Below are 17,463 nucleotides of genomic sequence, written 5' to 3'. Positions count from 1 at the left end.
TAAAAAAATAATTTTTTTAAATAAAATTATTAACAAATACAATAAATCGTAAATCACTTGTTATTTAATTTTTAAAAATTTGAGTTGTTATATTTAACATAGGATTTTTTGTCACATTTTATGGTATTTAAATAAAACTTAAACGATATTTTAGCCGATTTTTTTTCCAAACTCAAAACTACTAAAAGACCTTTTCCTCACAAGCTTTCAAATTCAGCCACAATGAGTTCAGCTCCAAGTAATTCAATTCACCAAATCAATTCCAATTAACATACATTTTTACCCTAGTAACATGAAATTAAACAAATCAGCACTAGGACTTATCAAATTCAACTAACCACAAAAAGTTTAGTGATTTCTTACTTTATCCACTGAGATTTGTGATGAAACCCAGCAATAGCTCGTACTAAACCACTCATAAACAACCAAAATCTCAATATCTCAATATACATCCAACCAAGATGTGAATTGAAAGAAAAAATAAAACTAGACAGTAATCTTCGAGGTACTTACTATAATACCTAGATAGAATTGAAGAGGATAAGAAGAGCAACGCATGGCTGCAAACGACTTGTCAATCAGAGCTCCAAAGAAAAAAGTTATGGAGAAAAGAAGAAGATGGTGAATAGTGCAAACCCTTTCTTCTCTTCTTCTCTCCAAATCTGCGCTCTCACTTTTTTCAAGAGAAAATTCTACTCCTATACCCTGAGAGATGCTAAAATGATACTTTTGTCCTCTTTATTTGTAAAATGCACATTCTCATCCCTTATAATTTAAAAAAAAAAACCTCCTCTTTAATCCATTTTAAATTTTTTATGTTAACTAATGTTAACTTTATCCATTTTTCAAGAAAAAATAAATTATTTTTTACAAAAATATCCGTTAACAAAAATTTTATTTTGTTGTCATTAAATTTTACTTACCAAAATACCCTTTAATAATTTTTTTATTGATTAGATTGTATTTTTATCAAAATATTTTTTAAAAAATTTAGTAATTAATTTTTTTTAAAACACCCTTCAATGATTTTTTAATTATTAAATTGTGATTTTATCAAAATTTTTAGAGTATATACCCATTTTGGTCCTCAAAGAATTTCAAACCAGACATTTTAGTCCCCAACTAAAATTAATTACTCGATTGGTCCCTAACAATTAATTCCGCCAGTCACTTAGGTCCTTGGCTCCGTTAACTCTAACGGAAGATAAAATAGTCCCTGAAAAAACTCTAATATGAGACAAAATGATCCCTGACAACTCTAACAAGGGACAAAATGATCTCTGACCCATTTATTCGAAAATGATATTGTTCTTTCCCAATTTTTATCATATCTTGCATAACCCTAATATTCATACTCTCCTTCTTCATCTTCACAGTCTTCTTTTCTATCTTTTCATTCCTCCTCTTTAACTCCAAGATTAAACTATGGTGTAATTATCACACGTGTCGCACCTACCTCAACATGTCATGAACCACACACTTCCTAAATCTTTGTGACTGGTATATCTACCTCCTTTGCACTTCACCCACCAAAAGCATTCACTTCCACATCCTTGATAATATCATCTCCAACCCTGACAACGTCTACGACATCCTCAAGACCATGTTCCACAACTACTTCAAGGGCACGCCTTTCTCCACTCTTCGACAAGCAATATAGATTGTTGGATATTAGGACATCATGATCAACCTATCTCAGACAATTATATTATTATTATTATTATTATTATTATTATTATTATTATTATTATTATTATTATTATTATTATTATTAATAACTGGTTACTTAATTTTTTTATTCTTAGACCACGGTCTATCTGCTTCATTTGCATGTGGAGATACATTATCCCTCATTTACATGTAGACTTTTCTCCTCAGGATATGTTGAATTCGATTTCTCATTAATTCCTCCTTTGCCAAATTCGAAAACATCTTGCAGGTTGTCTAATTTTCTACAATTCAAAATTTTCGATGTCAAATTTTGTGGTTGCTGTTTCTCAACTGCCATTACAAATAATGAACTGATATTGACTTCATCTTTTTTTTCTTTTTGAATACTCTCTTGCAATATACTCGTAACAATCACAGAGCCCACAAACTAAATACAAACTTTCATATTCAATATTATATTCAATTTCATTTACTACAATTATTCGCGCTACTGATAAACCCAAATCGATCTGAAAACAAGTACGAGTGTATTTACCCTTCTCTACTGATTTTGATGCAAAATCGATCTTAACGGAGTTACTTATCGCTGAAACTATCTTATTCATGAATTTTCCATGATAATACATGAGGTAACCATGTAATTCTAATCCACCATACTATGGTGGATCCAAGAATCTTTCACCCGCTCTAAAAGAAGAATTTCACAGTTTGATTTTTACATAGTGGCTATTCATCATCCATGATTTTTCTAACAAAATTCTGTCTCTTTCTTCTACCGTATCAAACTTTGTCAAAAATAGCCATATCCCACGTCAAGAAGTTCATAGCCACACTTCATTCCAAATACCGTGAAGTTTGTATGACAAGACTGTGTAGTTTAGATTAAAAACTATAGCGTCCTTATAATCAACAAAGAAGTATAGCCAATGAAAAAGTGCCTACAACTTTATCGCGAAATGATACCCTACCTTGTGTTGGGACTTTCTTGACACCCAAAATAACTGTCACTCAAGAGTTAGCGTTTAGAAGAGAGATTGAGACTGAAAAATAGAGATTGAGAAAAACTAAAATAAATTTTAGTATTGTGTTTAGTATAAAATGAGAGATAAAAATTAAAATAAAAATAAAACTCTAATTTAATTTGTATAAAAAATAAAAATAAAATTAGTTAATTAAAATATAAATATTTTAAATATAAAATATTATTAAAATTTTAATATTTATCCCAAAAAATTTCAATCTTTTATATCTTTAGTTTAACTTTAAAAATAAAAACTAAAATTTTAATATTAATCTTTAAATTAACAAATATAATAATAAATCTCAATTTTTCAATTTCTATCCTAATACTTTAAAACAAACACTACCTCGCCGTAACCGTACTCTCAGAAAATATTAACCTGCCAAAAGGATTGATTGATGACAGTAAAGTATTAAGAAGCCAAAATCAAATCAAAATCCGAAAATAACAGTAAATAAGGCTAAATCTGTTTTATATTTTATTTTTAAAATAATGATGATGAAGATAAGAAAAGGTTTGCTACGAAGATGAGGCAAATACTGAAGCTGAAACAAGAAAGATAAAATAAAATAAAATAAAATAAAATAAAATAAAATAAATAAAAGATAAAAAAAAAAAGTTGAAGAAGGAGACTCCTATTGAAAAGTTTTAAAACACCTTTCATTACTTTAAGTGGTTGTGTTCCCCTTCGTATGGAGCTTTATTATCGTTGCGCGTCGCCGCCGCCACCACCATCCTCTGCCGTCGCAATCCACCGTTTAATTCCTCTGATTTTGCCCTTCCTGTTCCTAGCATCTCACCATAAACCCTAATTTTGCTGAATATTGTTCGCTAAGAAATTCTTTTCAAGTCTCCGCCGCAAATTCGAAAACGATGTTTCCTTGGAACATTGCGAAATCGGCGGAGGCCATGTTCTCGCGGTGGGCGCTGAAGAGGGTTTTCAAGTTCTTCCTGAAAAAGAAACTGGGGCAGTTCATCCATGGTGACGTCGACCTTGACCAGCTCGACGTGCAGCTCACCCAAGGCACCATTCAGCTCACAGATCTTGCTCTCAACGTCGACTTCATCAACGCCAAGGTATTGCTCTGCTACTCTCTCTTGTTTTTGTTTTTTTTTTTAATGCTTTTCAATTTAGTTTCCGTGTTACGATAACACTCTGGTTTGTTTTTAATGTGATGTGATGATATCGATGAATGAACAATGGATATAGTGTGTGCATGTTTGGATTTGATAAATATTTAGGGGAATTTTGAATTTTGAGAATGTCCTAAGTGTGTGGGGGGTTTGATTACAAGTAGTTTTAAAAGGCAAAATAAGTTAATGTCAGCGGTAATTAGATAATGGAATCTGTTTCCGCCTCATCATACTCATGGAATGCAATGCTTCGAGTTTGATGCTTCTTTTAAATTGGTTGTTCTAGCAATAAATGCGTAGTTTAGTTGTGATTGAAGGACTGGGGAATGGGAGTATGAAAAACAAAATCAGTATTCATTGAAACTGATTCCGTCAGTTGGCGCTTGTTGGAGAGAGTAATGTGAATTCATGAAGGCGGCTTTAATTTTTGTTGCAGAGTAACCCTATATGTGTTTTGCTTATATTGACTAACTTTTTGGGGTTCTTCTGCTCATGTTTTTACAGCTTGGAAAGACAGCATCCTTGATAGTAAAAGAAGGATCAATTGGCTACCTGTTAGTTAAAATGCCTTGGAGTGGTAAAGGTTGTGAGGTTGAAGTGAATGAGCTTGAACTAGTGGTTTCTCCCTCCACAGATGTAAACTCACGTGGTGGAGATGAAGCTTGTGGCTCTGAAAATAATGACAATCAACATGCCAAATATAGTTCTACTAGAAGTGAGCATGAAATGGCAGATGATTCTCTGAAGTCAACTTCAATGGATGTTCATGAAGGTGTTAAAACTATTGCAAAGATGATAAAGTGGTTGCTCACCAGCTTCCATTTGAAAATAACAAATGCAATTGTTGCTTTTGAACCATATTTGGGGGGTGTAGAGCCCAAATCCGAATGTCATCGTACCTTAGTTCTTCGAATTTCTGAAATACAGTGTGGAACAAGTCTGGCTGAAGATGCTGACTCAAAAGTTGATGTTCTTGGAATAAGCCAGTTAACCAATTTTGTAAAGTTTCATGGAGCAGTAGTTGAGTTTCTCAAAATAGACCGTGAAGATAATGAGTTATCCTTTCAACCTGTTTTAGGAGCAGGAAGTGGTGAAACCATTTTGAGGCCAAAACAAGCCACATGCCCAATCATGACCGGGAGACAAGATGGATTTGGAGGGAATGTAAAATTAAGTATTCCTTGGAACAATGGTTCTTTAGATGCTCGCAAGTTGGATGCAGATGTTTATGTTGATCCCGTGGTGTTAAGATTTCAACCTAGCACACTTAAATGGCTATTGTATTCATGGGAAAGTTTTAAGAATGTGGGTATGACTGGCAAAGGTAGCACAAATAACAATTTAAGAGGATCTTCTCAAATGAATTCAACTTTGTCATTCCATTCAGCAGATTCTGTTCCTATTGTGAATGCCACCAATGAAATGATAGCTGATCATGGTAATCTGCCAGCTGATTACACTTCTTTGACTCAACCAGAATCCCCTACTGAAGATTTGCTTCCTGCGCCTCATCTTATATCAGATTGGGTGCCACTTTCTACTCGTAAAAATCATAAAGATGGTATTCAAGAACTTGACTTTGGAGCGAGGCAGGTTCTCTTTTCTTATTTTAAATGCCATAGTTGTTCAAGAAGAGTGGAAGTTTGACCAATGCTTGATGCTGAGGATATAATTGTTAATATTTTCCCTGTTTATGCTTTGTTTTTGTGAAGCAGCACAGCTTTCTAATTATTCATTTCCTGTTGATTGAACAACCCATGGAGAAACTCCAGTTGTTTTTTATTTTACTCTTATTTATCTATCACTATGATCCTCATAATGTTTCTTCCTCTTGATAACTATTATTTACGTGCTAATCAAATCACATCTGCTTTTTTTTTTATCATTTTGTAGGGGTTCTTAACATTAATGATTCCTTTATCATAGTTTTGGATATCACTAAAAATTCTGTTCTTATGCGCAATATTGCAGTGTGGACCAATTTTTTGAATGTTTTGATGGAATGAGAAATTCTCAATCAGCTTTAGGGAGCAGTGGAATGTGGAATTGGACATATTCTGTTTTTAGTGCCATTACTGCTGCATCCACCCTGGCTTCTGGATCCATGCATATTCCAACTGGTACTTTACATCTAGTCATGGAAACTTTATTTCTTCAATTTTATTTTACACTCTACAAATATATGGGGCTCTTATATCCATTATTTGTTACAGAATACATAAATATTTCTTTCGATAATATGCTGGTTACTGATTTGTTCTTTATGACATTACTCAACAGAACAGCAACATGTGGAGACCAATCTCAGGGCAACGTTTGCTGGAATATCTGTTGTTTTGCCCTTCTGTGATGAAGAACAGGAACAATTTTGTGACCCTAAACTTGATAAACTGGGAAGATTTAAGATTGACTACCTTGGTGCAACATGCAATAAAATTGTTCTTACTTTGCAGGTAAGTTCTGCACTCTCTTTACCTGCCTTCCAGCATCATCTACCCATATATTCTCTATGATATTTGATTTTGATTTTTGAATAAATTCCACACATTGTAACTTCAACAGGTATGTCCTCAAGGTATGACTCTTAATGGAACAGTGAACCATGCAGAGATTGCTAGTTTCTTGAACAATGGAGTTGATGCAAAAGATCAAAGTGCTTTGGTTCAAAAACTACAAGTTAAGGTTCTCGATGCTCTTCCTCTGTCTGCATCATATGGTCTACATTCAGATTCATTGATTGGGCCAGTTGCAACAGATTTTCCATTTGAAAATGAGGATTTCTTAATGAAAGTTACATTGTTTAGAACATTTGGTATCACCAGTTGCAAGTTTACTATGCAATCAAGTTCATCAGATGGTTGTCTGACTGGGCAGACATCATTCTCGTTGATCCTGCCCCCATTTATTTTCTGGATAATCTTTCCTGTAATAAATGCACTAGTTGGCCTGCTAACGGAAATTGGGAAATCTCTTCAATTGCATGATGAGGGAAAGGGAAGTGTGTCTAATGCAGATAAGAAGTGTGGATCATCTCTGAGTGACATGGAAGGAGGTTCTGGTCCTTGTGTCACATCCTTCTCCTCACCAAGCTGTTTGCATGGCGATATATCTATTTCTAATGCAAGGGTAATGCTTTGTTTCCCTGTTGAAGGAGGCGAAGATCATGCAACATTCTTTTCGTGGGCACAGTTTATTACTCTTGATTTTACTTCATCGCCTTTGAACAAGGGCTTCCTTCCAGATGGTACTCAAACCTCAAATGCAAATTCAAAGAAAAGATTTTCTTCGGTAGCTGCACAATCTCTTCAGTTGAAATTTTGTGATTTAGATGCTTACGTGATCACATCAAGTGATGACAGTGTTAAAATCATCTCCTATAATGCGCAGCATGAGAAATTTTCTGCTAGTCGGATTCTTTCTATTGCATGCAAAAGAGATTATTACTCTGTTGTTAGTGTAGTTTGGCAGGCTGGTCAAGTAACTGGGCCTTGGATTGCAAAGAAAGCTAGGTTATTTGCTCATTCAGAGCTAAGGGGTCAAGATGATAGTTCAGGAGGAGGGTATGAGTTCGCATCTGCATCAACAGTGAAGGACCTGGAAGATTGGAAATCTCAAACTGAAGAAGAGATGGTTCTAAGCTCATCATTTTTCATGCATGTTCATATGTCAAAGGTTGTGATTAATGTGAGCGATTCCCAATATAAAGGCATACATCACTTGTTACACCAGATGCTAAATGCTTTGGCATGTCCAACTTCTCAGGAAACTAAAAGTGAGAAAGAATCTACTGTCTCACAATCATCAGTGGTTGTGGAATGTGATTGTGTAGAAATTCTTATTAGTAGGGACACAACTGAGACTGTCAGAAGTTCTATGCAGAGTGAGCTTCCTGGAATGTGGCATCAATTCAAGCTGAAGGTTCAAAGGTTTGAATTACTATCCGTCACTAATACTGGGGGTATCAACAATGCTGGTTTCTTCCGGTTAACTCATGGAGAAGGCAAGTTATTTGGGTTTATCACTGGAGTTCCTGATAATGAGTTTCTCCTGCTTACTTGTAGCAATACCTCCGTTAAGCGAGGTGATGGAGGTGGTTCTAATGCATTATCTTCTAGGGTTTCTGGTTCTGATATTATCTATCTGTCTGATCCTGAGAATTTCCATAATATTACATCTATAACGGTCAGTTGTGGCACTGTAATTGCAGTCGGTGGTCGTTTGGATTGGTTTCATGCAATATCATCTTTTTTTAAGTTGCATGCTTCTAATACCAAAGATGTAGATGGTACCACTATTTCGAAAGAGGAATCATATCCTTCTTACTCAACTTCTTTTGTTCTTAGCTTGATTGATATTGCATTGAGCTATGAGCCTTATTTGAAGAATCTGGTGGTTGAGAGTGACCTTCCCAATTCAAAGTCTAGCTTTTCTTCACAAGATATGGCTGAACAATATGTTGCTTGTCTATTTGCTGCCTCCTCCTTGACTCTTTCAAATTCAACATTGGAAGCTTCAGTAGAAAGTGTGTTTCAAATTAGAGTGCAAGAACTGGGGCTTTTGCTTCGTTTAGTGTCTGAGCTGAATCAATTCTCTGGCACTTATAGTGTTGGGCATCTTCAGAAAAGTGGTTATGTTAAAGTTGCTCAGGAAGCTTTAATGGAGGCAATTCTGAAAACCAACTGTCCTAGTGGTCTTCTATGGGAACTTGAATTATCTAAATCTCACCTTTGTGTGGAAACTTGCCACGACACAACAGCTACTTTGATTCGTTTGGCCACTCAACTTCAACAGTTATTTGCCCCTGATGTGGAGGAATCTCTTGTTCATTTGCAGAATAGGTGGGATAATGTTCAACAGGCACAGCAACAGGATGAATTTTATGATGAAAATAAGGATTTTAGCTGTGAGTCTATGGCTTCAACTACTCAACAGCTTGCTTCAAAACCATTTTCAAAAGATGGATCTGGTATATCAGGCCTGATGGATGAAATATGCGAAGATGCATTTCAAGTAAATGACACCAATACACGGAAATCTAATTCCTTTGAATCAGGAATGCCATTTGATGGAAGCTTGATTGAGATTGGTCAGAAGAGTCTAGATGAGCCTGAGGTTCTCTATCATGAGTTAAATTTGACCGACTCCATGCCTGTAATAGGCCCAGAAGGTAGTCATACTTCATTTCTTCAGGAGGGTTGCTTTCCAGAGATTATAGAAAGCTATATTTTGTCAGACTTATGCCCTCTGTCAGAGTTGTGCGTAGGTATACATTCTGATGAGCCTTCTCTTCAAACATTGAGGGATGTAGAACATAGAGATATTGGTAAAGAAACTGGTGGATGGTATGGAGGCAACTCTTTTGAAGTACTAGAAAATCACATTTCAGAGGAAAGTGAACAAATTGGATTGATAAAGGCTTCAGATCATATCATGATTCCATCCAATGAAAGTTCACCACACAGTGAGCCTTGTGGCCGTGTGGTTCTTAAAAAAATTGATATAAGATGGAAAATGTATGGGGGCTTGGACTGGCCTGATTCAGGAAAAAGTGGACAGCATTCTGGCAGAGATAAAGCTATTTTGTTGGAATTGGCATTGTCTGGCATGAAATTTCAGTATGATGCATTTCCCGAAGGTGGATTACTTGTATCTAAGATGTCTGTGTCTGTTCAAGATTTTTATCTGTATGACAGAGGCCAAGATGCACCTTGGAAACTGGTATTTTTGAAAATTCATATGCTTTCAATTACATAACTTTATATCAAGCATATTGGAACTTGCAAGTTCTGGAATTTTATAGTGCTATACTTTTTGAATGGGAAGGTGCTAGGATATTATCACTCAAAAGGCCGTCCTCGGGAATCTCATTCAAAAGCATTTAAGTTGGACTTGGAGGCAGTGAGACCAGATCCTCTAACTCCCCTTGAGGAGTATAGGTAAGAGTATTACAATATAATTCCAACTGTTTTGCAAGGTGATGGAAGATTTTTTTTTTTTTAAAATATAGATATATAATCCTCATATCATTGGGACTAAAGATTTAGTTGTTGTTTCGACTTGCCACAAGGAGCCCTAGATAATTGTTCTTGTTTGCTAAAAACATTATTGTGTTGGCTTGTGAGTTTTGCAGTGCATGATTACCAAGTTGTCTTTTTGGGTTGGGATCTACTTGTGTTGTTATATATTTGAGATATTAGTTATCTTGGTGTTTCTTTTCTCATCTCAGTTTATTTGAGGGAATTACCTATAAATTTTAATATAGTATATTGGAATAAACAAGAGGAAGAGATTCATAAAATTCTTTTATTTTCTCCTTTTCAGGTTAAATGTTGCTGCTCTGCCTTTACTGGTGCATCTACATCAATCCCAGCTTGATTTTCTTGTTAATTTCTTTGGGGGAAAAGCCTCATCAAATGATCAGTGTCCTAATAATTTCCAAGATTTGGAGGGTTCAAAATCTTTGCTAGCGAGAAGTAATGATCTCGAACACTCTTCAATTGCTCAGGAGGCACTGCTTCCTTATTTTCAGGCAAGCGATGTTCTGTAACATTCTTAAATTTATAATTTCTATGTTTTGCTTTACATTTTTAATAATTATCTCTTGAGATTGTGGATTTTAGGTAGGAGAGGAAGAATAGAGATAAGATGACAATACTGATACGATTATGTTGTGATACCTATTTATAATAATATGAAATGGCTAATCATAGGATAATCGAAAAAAAAAAATTCAGAAGTGGTACTAGGAGATATCATAAAATATACTCTCTATTTCTAATACCCTCCACAAGCTAAACTTAATAAGCTTTAAGCTCCTTACAATTTAACCCTTGAAAATATAAAATGACCTCCATGAAGACCAGCAAGGCAACATAGGGATGCTGGAATATGTCTGAAAATTAGCATAAGAAGGTAGTTGGAATGACCATCAACTTACCAACTTGTTGGAGGATTGCATGATTTTGAAGAAGAAAGGCAACACACTTATCAGTTGAGTTTTTCAAACAGCAACCAAGGCTGTAAATCTACAATGAAGGTTGGAGAACGTGCACCGAAGGCAGCGAATGTTTCATTGAGAACCACAGGAAACCTTGAATAGTTCTGAAAACTTGGAGGCTTTAAGAAGCCTCGAAGTGGACTGAGTGAAAAGAAAAATAGAATTTTGCCATTAGTTTAATTCACAATGAGAGGTTGGAAGGAAAACACAACCTAATATTCTTCATGTTGTAGTTGTCGGTAAATGCACAACATTGTAGAGAAGGTGGTGAACAATCGCTTTAGAAAATAATATGAACAACAGTTCCGAATTATGGGAACTTGGTAGCTGAAAGGAAGGCCATAAGTCACGTGGGTTGTTCTGCTCTGATACTATGTTGAAATTGTGGATTTTAGAGAGGAAGAAGAGAAATGAGATAATATGAAATACTGATGATTATGTTATGTGTTATAAGAGGCACACTTATACCTATTAATAATAATAGGAAATGCCTAATCCTATCAAATAAGGAAACAATCACAGAATAATAAAGAACTTAAAAGTTAATCCTAAGAGATATTGTATGATATGCTAAGATATGATAGATATATATATATACTCCTTATTTCTAACATTATTCTTTAATTTACTATGTTCTGCTATGAGGTTTGTCAAGAAACACGGAAATCAAATTACTAAAAATGCCATTCAATCTATTATTTTCACTTATGAAAGGCTGTCGCTCATTCGATGCATCATGTTGCTGATTATTTTGTTTTCTAAAGTGTCTTCTTCAAGAAACACTGGTGTTGAATCTGCATCTTAGACTTGATAAAAGACGAGTTAATCATATGAAGCTGTCTTGTATATGATAATATTAATGTATTGGTGCATTCATTTTGGTTTCAGAAGCTAGATATATGGCCTATTCTTATTCGAGTTGATTATAGTCCCAAGCACGTAGATCTAGCAGCATTAAGACATGGAAAATATGTAGAACTTGTAAATCTTGTCCCTTGGAAGGTAATCTTTCTATTTATTTTATTTTTTTCCGCTATTCTATGTAATTTTCTTAATCCTTCCTACTATATAGTTGTCTGATGGACTATGTTGACATTGTAGTAAATGTTTATTAAAAAGGTTCTTTTTCTTTGGACGTGTTATTTGAACTTTTTGATGATACATCTGTACTTTGTCTCAGGGGGTTGAGCTAAACCTGAAACATGTTCATGCTGCTGGCATCTATGGTTGGGGCAGTGTTTGCGAAACAGCTGTTGGAGAGTGGTTGGTAGATATATCACAGAGTCAGGTGTGCTAATAGACAGGGATTATATTCCTTTAGAATGTGATTAATATTTTTGCCCCTCATAATTCATAATTTTCAATACGTAGGTTCATAAAATACTGCAAGGGCTTCCTACTGTACGCTCATTAATTGCTGTTGGTACTGGTGCTGCTAAGCTGGTTTCATCTCCAGTTAAAAACTATAAGAAGGAGCAGAGAGTGCTCAAGGGATTGCAGAGAGGTAGGTTAATTCTAAAATTTCTTCAATCCTTTACGCATTTGTTGGATATATGTCCTAGCAAAAAGCAGCTTAAGCATTATGAGTTTATCAAAATATTTGGAAAAATTTGTTGGTAATCAGAAAGTGGCTTTCATTATCTATATGATCTACAATATCGAAAAATTGATAATATTGAGCAAAACTTTCCTTCTTGATGAAAGATATCACTAATTTCTTCATTTGTTTACTGTTGCAAGAGGAATGTCCTGTCATTGAGTTTAATATTACTTTGTACAGTGTATGATTAGCTGAATTGATTGCGAGTCAGCATCGTGTTTAATTGCAAGAACTTAATACAAATTAAGGAAGTCAATTTTGATGCTCCTTTGGCTGGGATTTTTTTTAAGTTTCCATCCTATATTTCATAGAGAAGTACCGTATGATTATAAAATTGTTTGGTCAGTTTTCTGGTCCGCTGAGTTCTAATGTTAATTTGCCTAACTTGGGTTTAGTCTTCATAGAAGTTGAATATCTTTTCAGGTACCATTGCGTTTCTTCGAAGCCTTTCTCTTGAAGCTGTTGGGCTTGGAGTTCATTTAGCTGCTGGAGCCCATGACATTCTGCACCAAGCAGAGATCCTTGCAAGCAAACCTTCTCCAGTTTCTTTCGCTCCGAAAGATAAATTGAACACGGATGTTCGATCTAATCAACCTAAAGATGCCCAAGAGGGAATTCAACAGGTGGGATGGGAAACTATATATATATACGCGAATACTTGCAAGTTTAAAAATTTAATTAGATCCTTATATTAGATAAATTTATAATTAGATTCTTACTAGTTGTAATATTTGCTTTTAGAATGTTTTATAATTCATCCTACCTCAAACACAAACGAATATTTAAAAAATGTTTATCTATATAGGGACTCAATTAAAAATGTTTAAACTATAATAATGATCTAATTGAAAATTTGAAAAACTATAAGGACCAACAGAAAAATTAAGCCATTTGAGTATTCAGAGTTGGTTGTGGCAAAATTATTGTCCTTAATGAATGCGTTATACATAATAAACCATGTTTTCATTGTTAGTTATGTTTCTTGCCTCATTTAGCATGTGATTAAGTTTCAATTACTCCTTATTTCTCTGGTAAGAATTTTTATTATTATTATTATTATTATTATTATTATTATTATTATTATTATTATTATTATGTTTTTTTTGGCCTTTTATCCTAATTACATAAAGGTTTTTCCCTTCTTGACTTTTCAGGCTTACGAGACCCTCAGTGATGGCTTGGGAAAATCTGCTGCTGTGTTGGTTCAGAACCCCTTGAAAAAATACCAACGTGGCTCTGGTGCAGGACCCGCATTGGCAGCTGCAGTTCGAGCAGTTCCTGCAGCCACCATAGCTCCTGCTTCTGCTTGTGCCAGTGCAGTACACTATGCTCTTCTTGGATTCAGAAATAGGTTTGCAATGAATTTGATTTTAGATTATTCTTTTTCAGTTGATAATTCTAGAACCAGATATGACTATGCCGTTTTTCACATTTCAGCCTTGATCCCGAACGTAAACGAGAGTCCATGGAGAAGTATTGTCCGACACAACCATGGGATGAAGAATGATTAATGATGGCAATAGCGAATGTTAAATATTTCTTGCTAATTCTTTGTGCAGATTATTGTGTGAGGATTGAGTAGTTGATAGTCTTGCATATTGACAGGAGATTGAAGGAGCTCTAAAAATCAATGGCAGTGTCCTGTGTATCATGTGAGTTATCTCTCCTTTGTTAGTAGATAGTTGATCTTCCCTGTACATGATACATGATAGGGTTTAATGATGTCGTCTGATCCATGTAGCCTACCCCATTTAGTGGGATAAGGCTTTGTTGTTGTTGTTGTTGCTGCTGTTGTATACCATTCTCATTATGCATAATCCTGTCGTAATATGTTTACCTTGATAACGATGATTCTGAATGTTGCGTTTTGAGTGAATTGACTTGTTATTTATGCTTGTAGAGTTGAAGTGTTACTTGGTATCTCATTTCCCACTTCTGAATGTGCTCATTAACTGCAGATCTGTACAGTAGCGGAACCGGGCAGTGAGCTGATTCTTATGATCAAGATTAATTGTATATATACCGTAAATAGGATGGTGCTTCTTATCCTGTCCTTATTCAAACGGCAGTCGTAGTAGGTATAGTGACCCAATTGCTTTAGCCTATAGTTAGATCGTGTACAGAATTATTTAATATCATTCTTTCAAAACCTTGATAATGATATATCCATGTATATTACCATTATTTGTTGTAAAATGTAGTGTGCAACGTTATTATTACTACACCTTACTGTCCAATTTTTTAATTTACTTTGCCATTATTTTCTTGCAATGTTTTAACTCTCCTCTGTTAATAGGGAGTGATCATTAGTAACTGATTATTGTCAATTCATGTTTGCTTTTCTGTGCATATTTTAAGCTCATAGGCACTATTTGTATCTAATTCCTATTGACTTATGTTGTGATTGGCTCTTGGCCTCAATAGAAGCCTCGTGTTGAGCATTGGCTTCAAATGTGATCTAAGAGTATACAAGTATTGACTGCATATGCGCTTCGGTATATGGTTTGAAATGTGGCATCAATATGGCACCGTAGTTATTGATGCAGACTTACACGTGATGCACAAAGTGCGTGCACCTTTCCAACTTCCAAGCTTTGGGAGAAAAGTGTCTACAGTGATATGGCTTCTTCCGCTACTTAATTTACTAGAATGCAGTGTACTTTGGTATCACATTGGTGGAACTCCCTGCTGTTTTACTTGAGAGGCATGCTCTTAATTTCAACATGCCAAAAATATTATTTATGTCCATGTAAATCTTCGTGTATCTGTCGCTACATACTCCAATAAATTATAGAAATTGAATAATCAATTTTGGTTAGTCAAGTGGTTAGTTTATTTGTTTATTTAAATAGGTGTTGCTGAGTTTGAAATTTTGAATCTCGTCTTATGCATATAATAATACATTGGTTAGTGATAGACCTTTAGATTTGTTTTACCAAATTTGAATTGAACTTGATGGGGGGCAATGAAACCATGGCAAGCTTAACTAAGCTTGAGGAGCTCACCACACTTTCCAGACCCTTTCCATCCTCAGTTTTTGCAGTCTCCGGCTGAATTGCGAAGACTCCCGATAAATTTAACTGTGAACTCATTCATACCACCGTTAAAATTCAATTATTTTTCATGAAGGTTTTACATTGCATGCTTTTTGTTATAGAGACTTTTTACGAGTCATACTCATTGATTTTTCCTGAAAGTGAACTCGAGCGCCCATGAAAATTCACAAGCGATTAGCCACTGTAAAAGTTGCTTCATGCTGTAACTACTAACGAGTAGGGGAATATTTCGTTCTGCCGTCATAAAAATACACTTAAATGATATAAATACTTAATCGCTCCTATAATATTACGTATGAAACTTAATCGCTCCTATGCTTGGTTGTATTTCAGTCACATTTTCAAAGCAGATGAAATCGTATTGAATAAATACTTTAATTTGACATATTTTTAATTTAAAAAATTTCAAAGACATTTAATTATAATGTTTACATCACTATTGTTAGGGATCCGGCCCACGGATCCTACACCTGGAATGGTCTGCGGAACCGGCCCACTAGAGCCCCTAACCAACTTTCGAATTCAAACGTCTCCCTTATCTTAGTCAAACAAGATAAGATAGCCACCATCACCTATAAATAGAGGACCCAGGTCCCTCTAGGTATTCATTCATTCCTCACACTTTATACCTCTCAGATCCATTCTGACTTGAGCTTCAGAGTGTCTTTGTAGGTACCATCCCCATTGCTCCAGTCAAATAATCCGGCATCCGCCTTGACCCGCAAGTTTCCGATCCATCTCTCAACCCGTATCAGAGACATCTTATACATTGGTGCCGTCTGTGGGAAACTTACGCCGATCAAGCCGGAATGGCGGACGAACTGGAAGAGCATTCCATAAGCTACCAAGATAACTCCCGAACAAGAAATCCAACTCTCGAACACCAAGAAGCTGCACTCCACGGAAGGATAGCAAGCACTGTCCACCGGGCTACCCCGGCACACAACAAAGAAAACGGACCCGACGTCGTCGGACCACGACATCCCGAAAACACGGGGGACAAAGCAGCCCAAATAATCCAAGAACTCTGCCTACGAGTTCAAGAACTTGAAGGCAGAGTCGCTACCAAGGAAAAATACAACGCCGAAAACGGAAGTCACGTGACCTCCAGATCAAGATCCCATCGCGGCAGGTCGCTAGACCGGCAAAATAACAGGAGAAACAATCGAAGCATCTCTCGCTATCCCAGACACGGAAGATCGCCAAACCGGCGACACAGCAAGAGGCACAATCGCAGCGTCTCCCGAGATCCAGCTCATCAACATGACACGGATGAAGACCGACGACACCAGAAACCAAGCGCACAAGAAACGACCACATAATAATGGGAGCCACTCCTTTCACCGAAAGAATCTTAAGGGCAAAGCTCCCTAAAGGTTTTGATAAACCCACAGACATGAAGTACGACGGAACCAAAGATCCCCAAGAGCACCTAACGGCCTTCGAGGCCAGGATGAACCTAGAAGGAGCTGCCGACGCAGTCCGATGCAGAGCTTTCCCGATAACCCTAGCCGGACCAGCAATCAAACGGTTCAACGCCCTCCCCAACGGATCCATAACCGGTTTCCACGACATCTCGCGGAAGTTCATGGCCCAATTCACCACCAGAATCACTAAAGCTAAACACCCTATCAGCCTATTAGGAGTCACGCAGAAACAAGACGAGTCCACAAGAAAATACCTCGACTGCTTCAACGATGAATGCCTGACGGTTGACGGACTCACAGATTCCGTCGCAAGCCTCTGCCTAACCAACGGACTCATGAACGAGGACTTCCATAAGCACCTTACCACCAAACCAGTATGGACCATGAACGAGATCCAGAACGTCGCCAGGGAATACATAAACGACGAGGAGGTCAGTCAGGTCGTAGCCGCCAACAAACGACAGCACGGCAAATCCCAACACGGCAACTCGGCGTCTCGATATAACCCTCTATCCAGAGAATGTCAAAAGGACCATCCCAAACCAGCAAACACAAAC

General features: G+C 36.3%; 1 protein-coding gene across 3 annotated transcripts; it reads left to right on the top strand.

The window, feature by feature from the left end:
- Positions 1-3,288: 3,288 nt before the first annotated feature.
- On the top strand, positions 3,289-15,272 carry LOC112715615 (autophagy-related protein 2). 3 transcript variants are annotated; one of them, XM_025767385.3, is made up of 15 exons: positions 3,289-3,769; positions 4,331-5,415; positions 5,798-5,946; positions 6,107-6,279; positions 6,389-9,544; positions 9,650-9,762; positions 10,148-10,355; positions 11,712-11,825; positions 12,004-12,111; positions 12,195-12,327; positions 12,847-13,046; positions 13,578-13,774; positions 13,861-14,075; positions 14,382-14,501; positions 14,848-15,272. In XM_025767385.3, the coding sequence occupies exons 1-13, from the start codon at positions 3,566-3,568 to the stop codon at positions 13,928-13,930; spliced, it is 5,910 nt and encodes a 1,969-aa protein (XP_025623170.1). In that variant the 5' UTR covers positions 3,289-3,565; the 3' UTR covers positions 13,931-14,075; positions 14,382-14,501; positions 14,848-15,272. The 3 variants fall into 3 exon arrangements, with proteins under 3 accessions (XP_025623170.1, XP_025623169.1, XP_025623171.1); XM_025767384.3 differs by lacking the exon at positions 14,848-15,272 and having other exon boundaries at positions 14,382-14,645; XM_025767386.3 differs by lacking the exon at positions 14,848-15,272 and having other exon boundaries at positions 14,324-14,645.
- Positions 15,273-17,463: the final 2,191 nt, after the last annotated feature.

This window comes from Arachis hypogaea, chromosome 10, assembly GCF_003086295.3.
Source record: "Arachis hypogaea cultivar Tifrunner chromosome 10, arahy.Tifrunner.gnm2.J5K5, whole genome shotgun sequence".
Classification (NCBI taxonomy): domain Eukaryota; kingdom Viridiplantae; phylum Streptophyta; class Magnoliopsida; order Fabales; family Fabaceae; genus Arachis; species Arachis hypogaea.
The sequence above is the reverse complement of the archived record's forward strand: the minus strand, read 5'-3'. Positions and strand labels throughout refer to the sequence as shown.